This window comes from Cygnus olor, chromosome 2, assembly GCF_009769625.2.
Source record: "Cygnus olor isolate bCygOlo1 chromosome 2, bCygOlo1.pri.v2, whole genome shotgun sequence".
NCBI lineage: Eukaryota > Metazoa > Chordata > Aves > Anseriformes > Anatidae > Cygnus > Cygnus olor.
Genome location: NC_049170.1, coordinates 22,738,607 through 22,760,603, shown reverse-complemented (window position 1 = coordinate 22,760,603; position 21,997 = coordinate 22,738,607). Strand labels below are relative to the sequence as shown.

The window sequence follows — 21,997 nt, the reverse complement described above, 5'->3', positions numbered from 1 at the left end:
TCAGTCCTATCTAGTGCTCTCATTAATGAAAAGCCTATTGTGTCTGGATGGTTTCTAACCATAAAGAAAGATGTTAGGAAGGCATAATTGAATTATATTCCCTCAGATAAAACAAGGTTATCTTGCAGTGTTATTGAAGGTACTATTCCCCTGTTTATTATTATCTGCTAGAGTTTAAAATGATGGTATTGATAATGGATGTGAATAAGACAGTTTATGTACAGAGTGCTCACAGGAAGGATGACCCTTTGTTTTGTCTCATTGAGGTATCTTTAGGAAGTTCTGTTCTTTTGTTAGCAGACTTACCTCAGCATATCAGATCAGCTGGGCTAAGTTAGGTCAGATCCCTGCTAGATGAACATGTTGATTTTCTGCTGTGCAATTCAGAAAACACAGCATATTCATTGGACTGATACTACAGTTTCTTTTACTTCTGTGTTTGGCCTTATGAAAAGGGGATCTTAGATTATATTCTTCTAATACAGTGGGTTTCACTGTAGTATGTGGGCTTGCAGGCAGTCTGCTAAGGGGTCCAGAGGAATTAATTAAGAGAAGCAAGTTTATATATTATCAATGCACATATGAGGTATTTTCAACTTTTCTATGCTTCTAGCATTCACAGTAGGAGGCAAGCAAGAAAAAAATAAAATTAGAGAAAATTCTTAGACAGTAAGAACATCAGAAAACGTACTGTAGGATGATTAGAGGAGGTTAGATGATCTAACATCTAACAGATAGCAAAAGAAATTTAATCTCTAGCTCTCAAATGGCACACTAAAGTTCAAACTTGTTTATTACCAAGTAACTTGAATTCCCTAGTCACAGCAGTTAGGGATGAATTTCACTATTAATCAATTCAGTAAAGCCATCCCAGAGAGGAACATTCTGTAGGGAACTCACAAGAATTCCATATGAAATACTAGTCTCACCCACACTATAGAGTTCAGAATATATGAGGCTGGCAGCTTTTTCTTGTTTGATATATCATTTAGGTTTCAATTCCAACTTCCAAAAATCAGCTTACCTTGAAATCCTGAGACTATTTGGACTACATCATCATAGACCATTAGAGTAGCTGAGCGTTCAGGAAGAAGGCCAAGACTCAGTGAAGAGAAGACTGTAGAAGATAATTGGTTTAAGTGGGATATACTTGAATGCTCAGAAACATAACCCAACAACAACAGAACTTACTTCTTTATTTTTGCAAATATAGGCAACCAAAACTATTAAAAACATGTTATATATGGGAGAGAAACTGCATGCATTTTCTAAACCAAATAATTAAATTGCCAGGGTAATTACTATTGAACTAAACAGTATGTTCTACACTTTGATTCTCGATAAAGTCATGCACAGTAGGTCCAAGTACAGAAGGGTACAGTGGAAAGCAGGGTTTCAGGTTATAGTTTCCAGCTCCACAGAAAGACTTGTCATTACATAAAGATGAGTGAAACACTAACTCAGTCTGACTGAATTATTTCTTACGTGAAATGCTTACACTTCTTACCTCAGAAAGATTTTAATGAAACTTAACTTATACTTTTGAGATGCTTACATAAAAAGTCATACAGAAATGCAAAGTATGGTGAATAAGCCTGAATAATTTGCTTTAAAATACAGCATGTCCTCACTGAGTCACCACCTACACTACAGAACCTCTACATATAGCAGAACTAGTGTCAATCTACCATGTGGTATGGAAGAGGACAAATAAATGGCTTTATTGCAAGAAATCTGTGTTGAAAGGCCTCCTCTGCCACTGGACACAGACATTCCTTAAAGGGGGTGGGTGCGTAGGTGTGGGGGTGGGTGTTGGGAAGTTATGTATGCACACATATCTGGAAAGTGAAAAATATGACATAATATCATGCCAAGCTTTTCAGACCCAGGAGACAAGAAATATGCACAGAATTAGCCACTGAGAACACCTGATTCCTGCATCCATCAAAATATGTACCCATGAAAATAGGAGTTACATCCGCGGCACTTCTTGCGTGCCTTTCAAGGACAGAAGGAGAGAAGGAAGTTGATGCAGACGAGGCATTTTTGATACCTGGGCACTATCCTGCATCTGCACCTGGAAAGTGCCTGTCCTGCTCTGAAGTGACTACAAGCTGATGAAAACATTACCAGAACTGATTAATAGAAGTACAGCACAAGGTCTTCTGATTTTCTGGTGCTTTTTAAATTTCCTCTTAATTAACGTGCATTACTTTATACAAGATATCAATGGCATGGAATTCAACAAGGGTAAATGCCGGGTGCTGCAACTGGGACGGAGCGATGCCAGGCCCAGGCCCAGGCCCAGGGTGGGCGACGAGTGGCTGGGGAGCAGCTCAGCAGAAAGGGACCTGGGGGTGCCGGTGACAGCAGGCGCAGCGTGAGCCAGCAGCGTGCCCTGGCAGCCAGGAGGGCAAACCCCATTTTGGGGTGCCCTGAGCACAGCACAGCCAGCCGGCCAGAGGAAGCGATCCTCCCTCCTGCTGCACTGAGCGTGGTGCGGCCCCACCTTGAATATTGTGTGCAGTTCACAATATAAAAAGATGTTCAGGGTCTTGACAGCATCCAGAGGAGGGCACCAAAGCTGTAAGAGGGCTGGAAGGCCTGTGCTGTGGGGAGAGGCTGGGGACACCTGGGCTGTCTGGTATGGAGAAGAGGAGGCCGAGAGGCGGCCTCATGGCTCTGGGCAGCCTCCTTAGGAGGGGAGGCGCAGAGGGAGGTGCCGGCCTCTGCTCCCTGGTGAGCGATGGCAGGGTGCAGAAGGGCACAGAGCTGCGCCAGGGGAGGGCCAGGCTGGGCGTGAGGAGAAATGTCAGTGCCACGAGGGTGGTCACACACTGGGACAGGCTTTCTGGAGAGGCAGATGGTGCCCCGTGCCTGTCAGTGCTCAAGGTACATTTGGACAATGCCCTCGGTGACACGCTTCAGCTTGTGGTCAGCCCTGAAGGGGTCTGCAAGTTGGACTTGATGTTCTTTGAAGTTCCCTTCCAACTGAACTATTCTAATTCTAATATAGATGTTTGAAATAAGACTGCATATTGTACTTTAAAAAAAGATCATGTTTTCAAGATCTAGTCTTGCTCCAGCCTTCTCTGAATTAATTACTGCTTCAGATCCAATTGCTGCGCTTAAACTAGAAAACATGTTGTAGAAAAGCAATCCATTTTTCCTTCAAAGGTGTCCAGTGGTGAAGAGTACACCACAACATCAGCATTCTAGGAACAAATTACGATGACTGCTAAACTGTCTTTTTACCTGTCGAAATTTATTGATCATCTTTACAACCCAAGTCCACTAGACAGAAGAATTCTCTTACTGATTTCCTGTTCTCTATGCAGGCATTGATGGACTATGATCAAATTACCCCATGATTTTTCCGATGGTGAACAAAATAAATTAAGCATTTTTAAGTCTTTCTCTGTAAGCCATATTTTCCAATCTTTTAATCATTCCATATACCACTGCAGTTTTAAACATTCTTCTTGAATTGCAGATCCAGAACTAGACACACATTTCTCAGAGTGGCCATACCAAGAAGAAGTGCTGAGATGGTACACCCGGTCTTCTCAGTTTTTGTTTTACAGATTATTCCCTCTTGCTGCAGTGCTGCATCGTGAGCTTGTTCTCAACCATTCATCCACCATGACTCATGTCTTCCGCAGAGCCACTGCTTCCCAGGTGAGATCTTCCCCACCAGAAACACAGCAAGTTCCTAGAACTGCTCCTAGAACCACCTTTCCCCATGGTTTCCTTTGGCTGATGTTACCACCCAGTCTGAACTGGGCGACTCAGTAACTTCACTCTCCCCTAAATGTCCTCCTAAATATGGACTAACAGTTGAAATTTTATTTTCTTTCAAACTATTTACAAAGCAAAATCGATGTGTAGCCAAGAACAAATAGATGAGTACACATGGAAGCATCATGAACACTTCAACAAGTCAAGTGATGTTAAATTAATGAACTGTTAATAAGTGGAGTCATGGCTCTGCTGATAAATAGTTTAATGGAAAAAGAGATCTTAATCTTTTCCTCCTACCATTTATCACTATGTAAATAAATAATCCTCCTGCTTAAGTGGTAAAGAGCTAGTAATCATTTTGGCTGATATGAGAGAAGTTGATTTCTGCTGAATTATGAGAACAGAAAATCCTCAATGCTTGGTTCTTAAAGCTACTACAATAATATCACGAGATCAGTGGCTGCACAGCCTTTCAGCATAACGTTACAACTAATGCATATTGCCTCTGATGGAAGAATCCTGACCCCTCGGCAAAGTCTTGTTACAGTGCTTTCAACATTATCACCCTACAGCTTTCAAAGCTATTCCCGCTTGTGGTTATCATTTCCACATTGAGGTGGTGGAAATAATCTGTCCATACTTCATTTACCACAGCATACAGGATGGCACATGAGTTTAAACCACTGGCACGGGTGGAACTCTGCTCAGAATGGCATATCTGGTCTGTGGAATGACAAATACTAGTACTTTTAAATGGCATTTTCAGGAAATGAAGATCCTGCTGTAAGGGTGTACACTGCAGAAACAAGATCTAAATATGCTGCCTATTCCCCACCATTCAACTCAGATTAAAACCAAAAGCAAGAAGAAAACTCATAGTTTTCAAAACTTCTACACTGTGCTGGTTACAAGCGCCACAAGGGGACATTTAAATACAAATGGATCTTTGTAAGTTTTTAAAATACGATAGGCATCGGAGTTTAATAAAAAAAATAACAGCCTAAGTATTTTGGGTCTAAATTATGTCAGGGCCCTTTTAAGGAGTAATTCAAAGAACAAACCTGTTAAATCTACATGAGATGGATCAAGTTGTAACTTGTTGTTTCTTTAATCAAAGAAAGGATTAAGTTCACAGCACGGAAAGCAAAAGAAAGGATTCTACTCCCAATTAAATCAATAGGAAATGATCTACCAATTTCAGTGGGGAAGATTAAAGGTGAAAGGAATCTATTTTCTGAGTAAAGCTCAGATTTCAGCTGTAGATAGAAAGATTTTGTGGAAACTGTATAGAATTACTGCCCTTTAAACTTCAATGACTTACCAAAACAATAATACTATATTTAATTCCCTTCCCTCAAAATCAACATTTAAGGAAAAGCAACAAACAAAAAACCCTAACTGAACAAACTCCAGGCCCATGGAAGAATATACAGCATTCAAAAGATCTAGGGCATGAGTAGGAAATATATGAGACACAGGGCAAGGAAAGGTTAATGCATGCTCTAATCATTTATGATCGTATCTTAAGGAAGTATGTTAAGTATGCTGAGGAAGCTGCACTTCATCATATTTAAATAGAAAAAAAAAACATCAAGGAAGTTTCCAACTACAATCATAGCATAATTAAGGTTAGTAGGGAGCTCTGGAGGTCACCTGCTTCAGCCATGCATGGGGTTGTCCAGTTCAGTTCAGAATATCTTTAAAGGTGGAGATATCACAACCTTTCTGGGCAACCTGTTCCAATCTTCAGCTACTGTTGCTGTACAGAATTGTTTCCTTTTATTTACTTGAACCCTTCTGTGCTGCAGCTCATTCCAGTTGCTTCTTATTCGTTCATTATGCTCCTAACAGCCTTGCTCTTCCCTATAGGTTCATTAAGTAGACAGAGAACATAGCAGAGTACGGTAGTGGAAACATGGAAGAAGTCAGTCTCTCTTTTCTGAAGCAAGCAAACGCAGGCAAGTAAGCGGCATGTTGAAATACGTAGAGCATAATTCTGGGTTTGAAGAAATTCGAACTGTTTACCCAGTCCAAACATAGATTTGCTGCTTGAACTTGAGGCAAGACACATGTTCCCACTCACTGTGTTCATATTAATAAATAAAGCAGAGTCAGAGCATGGGACCAAACACTGCCCTGTGATCACTTACACTATTTTAAATATTATTGCATTTAACAATTGGCACGGAATTGACCTGGGCTAATTACCAAACCCAAGCTGATGCCCAGGTATGCTTTGGATGTAACACAGGTCTGAGACCACTCCCAAACTGCTTGGACCCTAATTGTGATTGGGGACTAGAGGAAAGGCAGATGAAAGCTAAGGGATGTGACCTTCATCTAGTTGTCATGTTTCAAGGTCAAAAAGCCACCCTCGACCTGTTCGGTTTAGCAGTACAGAAGTAGTCTTCAGGACTCAGTTTCCCCTCCTGTACAACTAATGTAACAGCTCCTACTTTCCACAAAATGTTGAAGCATTCAGATAAGAACTTGCACGCAAGTATTACTGTAATTGTTTGCCTGTTGAAGAAACTAACCATGCTAATTATGTTAGAAAGTCTTTACAACTGGATAACAACTGCAGATTTAGACTGTCCCATGAGACATGGCCAAGAACTGGAAGGCCAGGGCTGGCCTATAATGCAACAGTTGTTGCTATACCTTAGGAGAGAAAAGAACTAGTACATCACAGATGCTGAAAGAGAGCATTTGAAAACAGAGTTCCCATAAAGAAAAAGATCTGGAGTAGATCTGTATGTTCTGTGGAGCTGTAAGAGTACCAACAGTTGTTTGAAAACTGACGCAGCACTGTATCAAGGACAGGCAGGAGGAGAGCGAATCTCTGCACAGCCCTGATGCCACAGCTTAGCTGAGGAAGGAACCTTGCACTTCTGAAACGCACGGATGTTCTTCCTCCCACCAAGGATTGCAAGCATTAAAATATATCATATAAAATTGTGTAACTTCTTTTAGACGCAAAATCTTACCTCAGAACAAAAATAAAGGTCTCTTACCAGGCAATCTTACAGGTTTCCATGGTGCAGAATTTGGCACATATGCATGTTTACTAGCAGTCACTATCAGCTGATTGCCCAACTTATACTGAAACTTGAGGAAGGCAGTGCCATCTGCTCCTGAGGTTCCAGATGCAATGGAGATCTGGTTGGTAAAAATCTCAATGAAGGCTTCAGTTACTGGCTGATGTGTGCTGGCATCGCTTACATGGACCTTCAGCGTTACTTCTGTAATGACAAACAACCACAGTGATTACCACCGGAAAAGCTTCTGCAGGAGGCAGCAGTTAGGAAGCACCAGCACGCCAACGACCACGAAGACGCAGGGCTCAGCGCTGACCTCGCACACGTTGGTGCCAGGTAAAACCTGTTTTCCTGGCCTGCTATTCACCATCTCAGGTGGCTGCTCTTTCAAGCGAGACGCTGCAGCTTCTGTCACAAGGCAGACCACTTGCTCTGGCCCCAATTTACTGTCCAACTGGCTAACCCTACCTGTGGAGGCCCATGCTGCCCATACACAGCTGGGCAGCGGATCACCAGTGGCAGGCAATATTCAATCGATGGGCAACACGTCAGTCTCATGGTAGCATCATAACTCTATACGCACACGCTATATAATGTCACATATTAGGCACAGATGGTACAGCACCCCTCTGTAAGGCCCTCAGCTTGCTGTGCCTCTGCTCTGGCCAGCCTGCTCCCCAGAGAGCCAGCCCACCAGCAGCGGGGAGAGGGCACGGCTGTTAGTGGCTTGTGCTCCCTCACCCCTTCCCAGAGGCATTTCTCTCTCTGTGCAGCAGAGGAACAGAGGACATTTGCTGTGATGAGGAGTGAGGGGAGCCTATGAATAAAGCGGGCTGTGATATAGCCAGAGATCTTGAACCCTCGTGGGAAAGACTGCCCCAGGTGGCACTAGACATCTCTGACGACATCTACCCACGTCAGTGAAACCTCCCAGGATCAGATCCTTGCCCTCAAAGCAGGGCACGACCAGGTGGGATGCAGAGTGCTAGCAGTGAACAAGAGAGAAACACCTCCCACTCCCCGGCTCCCTGTTCACTTGCCCTTTTTCCAAAGGGGCCAAAATGTCACAGCACCTAGTGATATCTGCTTGTCACTCCCGACACAAGTGAATTACCCCTCCCCATATACAACCACTGAGTGTAAGCAGTGAAAAAGCGATTGTTAAGCCAGTAGGAGAATCATACATATTGTAGACACATAGTCAGAAGCCAACACAATGGACTACATCTTACTTGAGTAATGTGCCCTTTTTCCAGAAACTAATTACTTGTTTAAATGTTTCCAGATGCGCAATATTTGTCCACTCCTATGACTAAACCATGCATCGTGTCACAAGGCTTTTGTTACATAAAGCGGAGTGGCTTGTGCAAGACAGTCCCTCGGAAAGGCATGCCTCTATATCGATGATATTTTTCTGTCCCTACAATAGTTCCTCTGCCTCGTGCTCTGAAGTAGCAGCTGTTGCCTTTCTTCAATAGCTATGACTTAAATGCAATGCTGCGTTGAAAAGACCCAGCAGCAGTCCAATGCCTCAACCAAACCACTCCTTGGATTTTTTCCTTTATGGTCCCCTCATTCTCCTAAATGAGAACCTACCTCCTTTTTCTCTTCTCTCCCACTCTCAAATTTCTCTTGTTCTTGCCCTCACCTTTGGAAATTCTCTTATTCTTGCATGAACTCCCCTCCCTCAGCTTAGTTCTTTCCACAAGGTGGTAGACAACGTTTTGCAAAATCCCTTTTTTTGTGTCAGGGAAACGCAGCCACTAACAAACAAGATGCTCATACTCCATGTGCAACTCATTTCTTCATGTGCTGCCCAGAAAAGAGAGAGTGACCTCATTTTCATATGTATTTAAAAACAACACGTTAGTTTCTATGGAACAGAATTGGGGATACAGTTCTATTATATTAATATTGCCTATTAGGATATTCGGAAATTATTTTCATATATATAAGCACTGAACCACCAAGACATAACACCAAGAAGAACAACAAAGAGCTTAACAAAACCTGTTGTGAATTTCAGTAGTGAAATGTCACAACTGAGTAAGCTAAGAAACATCATGACAATATAAAATTTAAAAAAGGACATCATGATCTAATACAACCCTTCAAAATATCAGCACCTCTTTCCTAAGGGCATTTCAGCTAGAAAGATACTGGGCCCTTTTATAAGCAGAGACCTTCTGTCTGAATCCCAGAGTACAAAAATATAAATATCAGGCAGCCCTGAACAAAAATCCCATTAGAGAAATTCATCATCATCACAGCCCTCGCTTTAGAACTTGGCAATGAAGAATGCCAATTTGGAGGGGATCAGCATGAAATACATTCTAGCTATTAAAGATTCTGGACTTGTTCCCAGTTTTGCATTTAGTAGTGAAAGAAAACAACATATATTGAAAAAACAGCATACATACACTCTGGTGCACACGTATAGAACATGTCCTTTGAAACCTTGCTTTGACTAACAAGTAACTTGTGAAATCTTGTGCATATGAAAGGAAGCCATGTTCATCAAAGGAGAAATGAATATGTATTTACGTATTTACAAACTGTACATGTATTTACAAATGTTAGGACAAAGAGCAATGTAAGTTTTTATTTTCCGAATGTGCAGGGACAACATACTTAGATCTAAAGCCAGATAGCTACGCTGTTAATGTTCCCACTTTGAACTGCCTAGCAAACAATGTTGAAGAACAGATGTGGCTAAGAATAATGGGTCATGCATTAAAAGAAAAGCAAGGAAAGAAGAAGAGATGAACACTGTGGTTAACAATCTCCCTAACATGTAAGTTAGCCTTTTCTGAAACAATCACAAAACAAGGAACCAATGAACTCTGATACATTAAATAGCAATCAAGGAAGAGGACTAGAAAATAATACAAGTATTAAGCCTATTTAATTCCTTACAGACATACAAAATTCTAGGATAGAGAATAATACTAAAATTGATCAAGTGATGAAGACTGATAGATCAAAGTACACAAATTTACCTGCGTACATAAATCCACCACACTCTCTCAGAGAAGAGAGCTAGCCATGGGTATCTCTAGGAAGAAATCCATTTATCCCTCACCCTGTAGCTCCTTATATACAGACTTCTGCCTGCATCCATCTCATTCTGCTAAGGAAGGATGAGGGTCTCCAAAATGCTCTTTCCAAACTGAAATGATGAAGGCCATAACCTAAGCTGGACGACTGACTTCTTGAAAGGAAAAAGACTGGGACTGCCACTAGATCACTGGGGCTACTTCTCCTCCTTTTTTTTTTTTTTTTTTTAATATTTAGATTTTTTTTTTCCCCTAAGAAGAGAGAGAAAATCCTAGCAGCTTGAATAACTCTACTTTCTTTTCATGTATTATCTTCACTGACATATGTGTGAAATGTACACAACTTGCTTAAATCAGGGCTTTTTCCCACACAGCAGCTACTTTTTCTTTTTATCTAATGCAGCAGTGAAGTCATGAACGCAAAACTGCATTATCACACCAATTTCCACAGCAATAGAATGACCACAAGCTTTAAACTGGAAAGAAATTGTTGAAGAAAACCCGCTTTCAAACAGAGGCAGTGATAAGAACAATCTATAAAGCAGGATTACCATGAAAACTTACAACTATACAGTAAGCTTCAGAACTGTGATGAGATATTCAGGCACTTTTTCTTAAAGAAGAGGAGGCATGCAAAAGGGAAAGAAGCAAGCAAAATAAGGACAGCAAATGATCCATGATCAGTCTGACCTCAAATTAGTATGGAGGTCTTAGACTGAAACATTAGCTATACTAAAAGAAGTATTTAATTAAAAAAAGCTGCTTAGAAGACTCATTATTAGCTAAGGAATAAAGTCCTTTAAAATATCTGGCAAACTTTTCAGCTGGTGCTCTCAACAAAACAGTGGGGATAAAGCATACATTATTCTTGAGTTTTACAGAATACCACAGCAAGGAGCTCTGACAGAATTAAAGACACATGGACTCAAAGAAGGACATGTACAGGAAGCAAGAAACACAATGGAGGCAGGGATCTGAAATTACCATGGAAGATGAACTCAGAGAACACGGACTGCTAAGAAGAGTGAGCTTCATTCTGCCACAGCATTGTAGAATCACAGAATGGTTTGGGTTGGAAGGGACATTAAAGATCACCCAGTTCCAACGCCCTGCCATGGGCAGGGACACCTCCCACCAGACCAGGTTGCTCAAAGCCCCATCCAGCCTGGCCTTGGACACCTCCAGGGATGGGGCATCCACAGCTTCTCTGGGCAGCCTGTGCCAGGGCCTCGCCACCCTCTGAGTGAAAAATTTCTTCCTAATATCTAATCTAAATCTAACATCTTTTACTTTAAAGCCATTCCCCCTTTTCCTATCACTACAATCCCTGACAAAGAGTCCCTCCCCAACTTTCCTGTAGGCCCCCTTTAGGTACTGGAAGGCCGCAATGAGGTCTCCCCAGAGCCTTCTCTTCTCCAGGCTGAACAACCCCAACTCCCTCAGCCTGTCTTCATAGGAGGGGTGCTCCAGCCCTTTGACCACCTTCTTGGCCCTTCTCTGGACCTGCTGATAGCTGATAGCTCTGCCCAACATACATGGCTCCTGACCAGTGAATCCAACTCTTTTGGACCTGAGCATGCATGTGGTTCCCTGTCGGCTCTCAGTGCCACTCAGGCTCACACAGGTAGAGCCAGAGTAATCGTCTGCACCAGCAATGCACGCGTGTCCTGCCATTACGTTCTTACAGCAGTGTTTCATGTCCAAGGCAAAAGCTAGTCGTGTTAACTACTCATTTCCAGGAGGTAGGCCGCTAGTGAAGATACCCTGTCTGGGTGGGCAAGAAGAATGTCTGTCCCCGTCTAACAGTGCAGCCAGGAATGGGCCACTTAAAGTCATTAAAAAATGTAAGGCACCTGGAAAACCCTGCAGCACTGCCTTCAAGAATCCCAAAGCAAACTTGGAATAACAGTTAACGTGGAATACAGCAAAAACGGGGTTAAATTCCATTAAAAGATCAAGGCTGCTGTATCTGTATGGTCAAGCAAGAAACTCTAACCTAAATTTATTTTCTTATATTTATATTCCTTTGTCTTCCTTCAGCAATCACATCTTATTTGTTTTTTCAAATGAGAGCAAACCAAAACTACTAGTTACAGTGAAAACAGCTGCTTAAGAGTAACTCCCAGTTTTCTAGTTCCAAATGTATTGTCAGCTATATAAAGAAAACCAGCATCTCCAAGGTTATCATTTGGGAAAGTGAAATAAAAAAAGACCAAAAAACCCCTAACATGCTAGCATTCCAATCTAGAATCCCATCTGTCTACTTAATCTGACTTTTTAGATTTTACTAAGTCTAAACTTTCTCTGAGCAATCCTTCCTCTGCCATCTGCTCTATGAACCATGCTGCCTCCTCTGAAATACAAGCAACCTTAAAGACAACTGTTTCTGCAGTTGCAATCCCACTTCTTGGACCCCCAGCCCCTCTTTAGATCACCGTGAACTCCCAGTTTGGAAACGGCTTCCTTAAGAACTGAACTGATATTGCAGTGCCCTCAACTATAAACAAACTCCTAAAAAGTGAAAAACACTGTTTTTCATTGTTGTTGCTGTTGTTGTTTTTCAAATAAGCCAGTAACTCTATATAGGAAGAAAAATCCCGAGTGATCTTAGTGATGGCACGCTGTCAGATGTCACATACTGAAATAAACAGAGAAAAGCGATGACAGCATTTGGGAATCAAAGATTACAATCTTATTTAGGTCCCAATCTTGCAATTCGGTTTCTGTGCACACACCCCTCTGTCAGGCAGACTCCCTCTGACGTCTGCTGGACAGATGATCTCTTTTGGGAGCAGGCTGACACAGGCAGCCGTTACCACTTATCTTTTCCTCTGGGGGTCCCCTATCCGTGGACAATGTCAGGATATTACCAAAGAAAGAGATATTTAAATTATCTAGGTTTTGATTAGAGAAAGAAAACTTCCTGCTCATTTAAAAAAATGCCACTATGAACTTTATTTAAAATTGCATTCTCCACGCAGTTCAAACTTACTGGCAGCATGCCTGTTTTTGAATCCTACATGCCAAATGGATAAGCCTTTCTGCCTCTTAACCTTTCGCCTGTGTGCAAGGTCAACCCCTCAGCCAAACAATAGGATTTTAATTTATCTGAGGGAAACCATTTTCCTAGAATAAGGAGTGTTCCACATTCCCTAGCCACAGATGCCAACCCAAGCACTTACATCTTATCTTTCTGATGAATTGCATCAAGAAGTCTCTACTGACAAACAAGCTTCAAAATAGTACCAGAACACATCCATATGAGAAAAAGGAAATGTGTGGGTAAAATCCCTCCAGAAACACAAAGGCTCTGTTCTTAATTGTTGTTGTCACCTGAAAGCAAGTTTACATGTACCCCCTCGCACAGCAAACCTCAGTCTTGTAGAGGAGTCACCACAGAGAAGATGGCAGCACGTATTCAGAAGAAGGTCTGGTCCTGCAGAGAAGTTACAGAAAGTGGCACAGCAGAGCTTTCCCCTCTACCACGAGTGCCCAAGCTCTCGCCAGGGTGAGTGTCTGCCACCGACTTCTGTGGAGCCAGACCACGCCGAGGATGGGAGGCAGAAGGTCTGCTTCTGCTTGTCGCCTGGACAGAGGCTCTTGATAGGTAATTTCACAAGCTGAAGAGCTACTGCATGGAATTAGCACGGGGTGCCGACGGATCTCGATGCGCACTTCTAAAACGGGTGGGAGGTGTTTATACAGAGAGGCTCCTTCTCTAAACGAGGAAATGAAGACCATGCAAGTTTTTAAGCAGGACTCTTTGGTAAGTATGAGAAGGAAGCAGTAGCCTATAGCACACAAGACAGGTTAGACAAAACATGCTTTAAAATCACCTCTGTAACATCAGGGCACTGGGAAAAGGCCCCAGAACAACTTATGAGGACTGCTGCAGTCCCTGCCACTATGGAAGAGCAGCATCAAGCAGAAAGATCCTTACTTCCTCCTGTCCACAGCAGGAAGGATTTAGGAAACAGAGGAGTTCAGAGAAGAGCCACCTAACAATCCAGGGGAGAAGAAAGCAGTCTGAAGGCCATCTGAAGAACCCAATCTCTTCCGGTACTGCGAGAGAAGGCTGGATCACTGCACAACAAGAAACTATAGAGAAGGACAGCTGAGGAACTTTTACTCTTCCTGGCAGAGATGCAGTATGACCCACCGGCTGTACACTGAGCTTAAGCAAAATCTAGGTGTAATTTCTTAGCGGGAAGATAATTTGACAAGAGAACAGCTTACTAGAAAGCAGATTCACTAGTGCTGACAGACTATGGGAAGATTATTTTTTTTTTTAAAAAACCACACTATTTCTAGATGTTTAAGGATTATAATTATTGTTTAATTTTGGAATTAATCAAATTAATGTTGAATTCTAGAACATTTATGAAGCTAGCCCGAATGATTGTCTGCAGAGCTTCTTTTTAGCACTGCAATCTGAATTTGCTAAATACTGTTCTGCTTTACAGGCTGCGGGGAAGGCTATCAGTACAGTCCTTTGCATGGTCTGAGCACTTGTAGTGTGAGATTCAATTATAGTTATCACACCTCAAAAGACAGGAAGACATTTTTTTTTCCTCCAAATGCACAACTGACTGTGATTTCTGAGTGTGTCGTTGTGTCCCCCACCCCCAACCCCCCTTGTTCTTCTTCAGAAACAGCAGAAATCTGATGCAATGGGAGCTGCAGAGGCCGATATCGTAGCTGGTGCAGACAGACCCCTCTGTGAGATGTCTGGTGGATGCAGTGGATAATCAGGATCTGGGGTTGTGAACGAATCTGCTCTCTCAGGTCCTACCTGAGGCTTTTTTTGTCCTCTGCAGCACAGTTTGATTCATCTGCATTTCTCATCTAACATTCCTTGCCACTACAAGTGCCTCAGGCATTGCTGGCACTGTGGCTCGTTCCTCTACTGCACAGGAATTTAATTTCCAGGGGACTGAAATGGGTGAGTTTAATTAAAATAACTGGACTCAATATTCAAATACAGCACAGTAGTCTGTGATATAAAGGTCAGATAGGTTCCCTAATGTCTCTTCAGGTTTCAAAAGTCTACTAAAGCATTCAAAAATTAAAATTGATAAACACATTAGTTTATCTCAAAATACATTACCTACTAGTCGCAATACACACATTTTAAAAAAAGTGTCACAAAAGGAACTAGAGCACTTCATACCATCTCCAATGACAACCAGGCTACTACACAACCATGCACTCAAGGGGGGGGGAGGGAGGGGCAGTTAAAGGGTAATAAAATAAAGACATTCATCACACAAGTGTCCAACATTTGAAAGAGGATTTGCATATCCTCACCTTCTAGAGCCTTGAGTATTACCACTAAAATTAATTTCTTGGGAAAAAAAAAAAAAAGAGAGAGATAGGAAACTGCTTTAATTAAAAAAAAAAATAAAAAAAGAAAAAAAGAAAAAAGAAAAAGGAAAAAAAAGTGAGAGCTATATGCATAATGCCCAGATGAGATTCTGATACCCTATTGTTAAGTGATTAAACAAGCATTTATAATTAACTCAAAACTCACACAGCTATGAAACTCATGAATAGCAATAGTTGCATTAACAGGTCTGCCTTTGATCTCTACAGGAACCGTGCACGACACAAACTAATTTCATTTCCAAACCCTGGATTTTAGGCATGGGATTGTATAAAGATACTGTCATGCCAGTGCAGATGGAAGTTGGGTTTCAAAGCTTTAGCCTGCCACCTGCATAATGCATTCTTTACAAGACATGAAAAAGTAATCCCAGCATAAAAACCTCTCTTTTTCCTAATAGAGTCCTTTGAAACTCTGTTTGGAGATCAACACAGAATGAGATGTGAACGCAGTGATATTTTTCAGTTGCTCAGCATTAGGATTCTCCACTGATTCAAACAAGACCGCAGCTGATTTTGCAACATCAGCTCTGAGACATTTCGAGGATAACACACTGAGCTCAACTGCTGCACAGCTCATAGGGATTTTAAGCCAACTTTATACCTACTACATCATCACTCCAGCTTGAAGGAGGGCAGAAAGGGAAAGCTTGCATTTGCTTATCCATGAACGGCTGTGATACATTTTCTTGGAACAGCTTTTTCCTAATTCTATACATAACAGTATGCATCTGATGAAAACAATTTATAGCAGATATATTTCATGTTTAATTGAACCGGTGTATGTGTAATGGGGCAGGGAGGGGACAAGCACTTTTTTGCTTATTTCCACGCAACGTTAATTTTAGATTTAATCTCTACTTATTTCCTAAATGTGTTGTGAAAGCGGAGCTAGATGTGATTTTGGAAGAGTGTATTTTTAGCGTTTTTGTTTGTTTGTTTGTTTTTTATAAGCCACTACCACTTCAAACAAACCCAGCTGAAGTGCCTCTCTGCATACCCGACGGAGCGCGCCGAGTTCCAGTTCCATCTGAGCACCCCACCGACGTCAGCTCATAAACACACAGAGGCAAATTCCTGCGTTAAAATTTTATCTAGGCACTTGCACACTCTCTTCTTTCAAGTAACTAAGTAGTCAATTTATATGCACTTCACTCCTTGAAGAGGTTATCCCCAGCTGGCAGACAGGCAAATTAAGCAGGGGTGAAGCCGCACATGGTTAACAACCCCGTTGCTCCAGCCTAGCTCCTCGGGGCTCTGCGGGCTGCAGCCTAGCTGCTCCAACACACCCTGGGCAAACCCAGGAGCATCCCTTCCCCTGCCGCTTCCACGGCCCGGGCTCCGGCTCTTTTTTTGGAGTTGCTCTGCTCCCTGCTGAACCCGTCACTGCGCCGATCCCATGGACTAACCCAGCAAAGCACCAGCCTAACCGAACGAATTGTTTGCTGCCAGGTTATCAAGCTGAACCACTGAAGCAAAGCAGCCGCGAGTGCCAAGATCAACAGAGCGGGCAGGTGTGGGGGCGGAGAGGCACCGAGTCTTCTGGCCAAGCCTAACACTGGGGAGGAAGGGAGGGGAAGCAGGACCACCCCTTCTGGTTCCCCAGCAATTGTAGGTGCAGCTTATACCACCCTGGGAGTCCTCCTCAAGCGACTGCACCTACGCGGCCGCTTTGGAGCGATGCCGGCCGCTGTCCTCGTTTGGACCTGCTGTAGGTCAGTATTTGACACCAGCAGTTGTGGCAGGTCTTTATTCTGAGTTAGTCCCAAATAAAAACTGCAGAGCTGCACCACAGCCACGATACCTGGCTCCCATAAGGACAGGATGCTTGTGACAGCGACAGGGAGAGGTTAGGAATGGAGCTGTGAAGACTTTCTCAAGAGGAATGTGCAGCATTCAAACCTCTCCTGAGCTCTCAAAAGCCTCTACAGCCACGGCTGGCATTGCTGTTTGGGTGTGGGGGGAGGTTTGCTGTTGCTTCTTCCTAACCCTAAAAAGCATGCCTTCACTACATGCCTACATGCCAGTTGCCATGACTTCTTTTGGTTTTCTTCTCACTATAGCACTAGGATTAATTGCCACTAACTTATCTAAAATGAAACTTCGGTGTCCTCCAAAAACATGTATTCTAAATCCAAGTTTTTAAGATTTTTCTGTTCCAAACAAGGTTTATATATCCTCTTGGAATAATTACAAAATAACCCGTGATCTAGTCTTCTAGATAATTAATAAGGACCCACTACGGCTCCCTTCCTCCTAGTACCAGAAAGCATCCCCAGCTTGACACATGGCCATTTGCCATTACCCTTTGTTTACTCCTTCATCCAATCTCAATCATGCAGAAGCAGCTTTCTTACCCAAGTCAATTATTTTTTTAATTAATATTTTGCACTGGGCTGCTGTACTGTCTGTATTTTAGCTCCGATGACTGCATATATATGCAGAACACAACAACTGACTCAGCAACCAAAGCTCGCTTCGGTTTAAATTATCCTAACAGCCACGGTGATCTTAATTCTTGGCAGGGGATTAATTTTATGGCTGTTAAAATTTCATGAGAAAAAAATTACTAATCAGACTGAAATTGTGAACTTCTGAAAATCCCTTTCTATTCCCCTACACTTGAAGTCAATTACGTAAATCAGTGGTTATTGGCTCTTCCGTAAGTTCACAAGCATAACTGGAAAGTACAGTTATAGTTACACTTGCAACATTCATTTTCCTTACAAGCTTGTTTTCTGTAAAAACACAAAACAAAACCAGCCAGAGTTTTGTTATGCTACCTTATATTGCTGTCCGTGACTGGGAAGACCACTAGAGCACACCTCAGTATTTCTGGGTCGCCTTGCACCTCTGACTCTCTGTGGTGCTTGTCACGGTCCCACAGCTACAACTGCAGATGGGAAACAAAGGTTTTCTGCCTGACAGCCCGTGGTCCAGGCTTGGGGGATCTGCAGAAGTGACTGGGAGAAGCAAGGTCCTCTCGGCTGTAGAACTGGCCCCTAGGTGGGGTCTGAAGGCGGTGGCACGCCACTGAAGGGTTCCTGGGGTTACAAATCAAAATGCTGAAAACCAATGAACCACATAGCATTAATGACTAATCAAACAAATCTGTGAACTCTCAGTTCTCTTTCGAGATAATCTCACCATAAAATGCTGTGACTAACCAAGAAACACATACAAAGGAAGAAGGCTCAGAGGAGATTGGCAAGGGCAATGCGCTCATGAAGCGCAGGGAATAATGTAGGGTGTGACTGACCACAGCTGCTGCAAACAAAACTGACTTGATCTCAACCCAAATGGGACTGGGGGGTGGCCCTTGTTTTAGATAAACAGCTATGTCAGTTGAGTGGATCAACTGACTACATCGCGGATGAGTAGATGAAATGTTTCTTCCTGAGTTCATTAGAAGAGTATGAACGTCAACCTGGGTCTGCTGGACCAGCATGGAGGAATGCATACACAGCTCAGGCCAACTCAAGACTATAAAAACTGAAGAACTTACAAAAAGAAACTTGATGTGAGCAATGGGCTTGAGCTGCTTTCAACCCACGTTTCCTTTGTAGCAAGTGGGGACACCCAGCGTTGTGGCAATGAGCTCATTATGGAGAGCAGTAACAGGGATCGATCACATCGGTGGTGTGATTGACCTTATCGCCACTGCTCTATTTTGCTACTTGCTAAGTGTAGTTTACTTTTGTATTGTGATTTCAGTATATTTTGAATCACTCTGCTAAATCAAGAATTCCATATAATATCAAATATCTTCAAATAAATTAACTTGGTATTAAACATTTTACCCTCCATGCGTGGAATATCTGAAAGAACCTGCCCAGAGCACTGGACTCTGACAAATGCTCCTATAATTTACTAGTTTGTCCATTTGACAGCAGAAAGGGGCTACTCCTTATACTTTGGCACAAACCCACTTCAGTTATTTATAGCTGTAAACATCGCTGTGCTTAACCTCCCTCCCACAAACAGATTCCCTCGGATTCTTTCATTTCGTGTCTTCTGTTTCCTATAGCTGTGCTGCAACACACATCTGTTTAACAGCAACACTATCGCTAAGGGCTGCTGGCATTTTCGGTTTGACAAATACATCCACTTTCCCATTAACAAGGAGATACGTGTAACTGAAAACATTCCCGTGGCTCTCTGCTCCCTTGGCGCAGGCATCAACAGGAATATTTTGTAGGCCACTTAGGCCATGCATTAAGCTAGCATTTTAAAGTATTAGCCCGGTTTAAACAAACAGCTGTATGTTTGGAAAGAGTCCTACTGCATACAAGCAATACTTACAGGGGAAGCAGGAGGAAGGAATTCCTCAATAGCCAGGTCATATGGACACTAAACTTGCAAACAGAAGTTGTATGAACAGGATGTGCTGGGGGGATTATAAGCAAATGAACAAGCACAAATCGAAGATGAATAATTGACACTGAAAGTGAAAAATATGCTCTATTATGTTGTACCTAAGATGAATGTAAGGTTATAGGTGAAGGGTTCATTAACTTTATGCATACATGCACATTTACATGAATACTAAACGGAAAGTACAAGGTGCAGCTAATTACAATAAAAATGACAGCGTTTACTTAAAAGCTTCCTTGACTCTACTGCTCCACACCACTGCCCTGAAAACCACTCTAATGTGGGTTTTCAGAGACCTTCCTGAAGCTAAGAAAATATGTATTTCACACAGGGATATAATCTGTGTTTGTTGGTTTGTTGTTGTTGTTTGCAATTAATTCTGTTCTCACGGTGATGAAAGAACTGCTAAGAAAAACAACCGTATACAACAGTTAACGAATATTGTAAGTGAACCATCCCAATAAATTAAAAACCTGTCCCAGCACATTCAGGCATAAAAACAATTGTACTAAGTACTAGGGGAGTGCTAACTACTTTTTAAATATGTAAAATACAGATGCAGACTCATCATCTTTCTTTCTGAAATTTATCAGCTTTAGGAAATCTATAAATACTATCTTTTTTTAGCAATAAATCCAGTATCATTTAATGCTACATATTACTTTATTTGACACCCACTTCCCTGAACTGCAATACATTTCATTTTAAAGTTGAGATAATTTCTACATGTTCAGGGATTTGGGAAATTAACATTCCACAGTACCAAAATTCTTTCTGCTTTGCTTAACATATGTTCTGAATCAAAATTACTCCGCACTTTTTTTTCTCCCTCTTCACATTAGGCCCTGGGAAAAAATACACCCAGCCCAACGTCTGCATGTGTACACACACACTCACAACCCTGAGCAAGCGGTTTTACAGGAAAGCTGATGTATTTACTTCAACAATTGGTCTAATAACCCAAATGGCCAGTTGTTCTCTTGAGGTTACCAAATTACTTAAGGGAACAGTAAAATGCCAGGGGATTGCTGTTATTGTTCAAAGGCAGTCAGAATTCCCAGGAAGCCTCATCCTACTGCGCTAGCACTGCAGAGACGTCCAGCCACCAGTCGGTAGAGCACAACATGCATCATTTTAAAGAGACGTTAGGAAATCCAGTAGCATTCATCCAGTGGGAAGGGGATGTCTGCTCCCAGGATGCTGACGACCAGTTGAGGTGCCTCGGATATTGACAAAGAGGAAAGGAGTTTGGATCCATCGCTCTTGCAAGGTAACAGCCAATGCAGCACAGCAAAACAGTGAGAGCTCCAATGCTACCAAGCTGCAACCAAATCGTACAGGGACATTAACATTCCTTACCCACACATGTGGGTGGAGTACAGGGGAGACAAAATAATTCAAAATCGATTTCTAATTGCCTTCAATTGCAGTGTAGAACAGCATATCTGTAGTTTCTTCTAGAAAGGGCTGAGCTATGCTAATGCCAAGATGCTCAACGTGAGCAAAGAGGATTTCAACTTCAACTTTGAACCACTCAATGAGATGCTCCCAGCTGAGTGAGTAGTTAAATAATGAAAAAGGGAGGCAAGTAACAATCATTAATAGCTAATATTACTGAAGAAAACCTTAAGTTAGTATTTCTGGTGATTAATATAAGATTTAGCTGATAATATTTTGTGGTTATGTTCATATGGACCGCAAACTCCTTGGGATGTAAAGTGGCATGTAATATGCACGATAATCACTCAGCTAAGTACAGACACTCTCGCTACACTCATTTAAAACGTGCTGATTCTTATGTTACCTGTGGTACCCAAAGCCAAGCAAAATAAATTTTGTACTTTTTTAGTGGATACGCTTTATATAAAACACTGCGGTCTACTTTGGAGGCTGCTATTGAACTTCGTATTTGTTACTGCCGTATTAAGACTGCAGTGAGGTGGGTGGAATTTCTTAAAATCTCTTTTGAACCAGGCAACTCAGTGAACATATTTTCTAGAGCCACTGCTCCTATTCCCTTGGAAGAAAGGACTTCTACAAAATCAAATAGGTAAAGCACAGTGGGTGAGACTTCATGATTCACTTCCTAGGGGTGCAGTGCTTAACTTGCATCCAGAAAAGACAGCTTTGCAGGCCATAAGTTAGTTTTGTACCATGCCTATCGTTTTCCACAAATTAGATGGGTTTCCCGGCAAAATTCCTTGGGGACTGCCTGCTATACCACCCATAACAGAGCATAGATTGAAGATGTGTGGCCTTGGCCTTGAGAGCTCCCTCATTTCTGCTGCCCAGGCTGCATTGGAGAGCATGATGAGAGGGGCTGAAAGAGGCTGAGCCAGGACCAGCTGCAGAGCATCCTCCCCAGCCCAGGCTCCCGGCACAACCTAAGGTGCACAAGGCTGAGGT

General features: G+C 42.3%; 1 protein-coding gene across 6 annotated transcripts in view; it reads right to left on the bottom strand.

Moving 5' to 3' along the window:
- The window catches only part of FAM171A1 (family with sequence similarity 171 member A1), an 89,666-nt gene that overhangs the window by 31,046 nt on the left and 36,623 nt on the right, over positions 1-21,997 (bottom strand). For 4 of the 6 annotated variants that reach the window (XM_040548111.1, XM_040548109.1, XM_040548108.1 and 1 more), the window contains 2 exons: positions 6,756-6,983; positions 1,025-1,117 (listed from right to left, as the gene is read on the bottom strand). In XM_040548111.1, the coding sequence (XP_040404045.1) occupies positions 1,025-1,117; positions 6,756-6,983 (321 nt within the window). Of the gene's footprint in view, positions 1-1,024; positions 1,118-6,728; positions 6,984-21,997 lie in introns of those variants that run through there. The other 2 variants (XM_040548114.1, XM_040548113.1) reach the window with 2 other exon arrangements.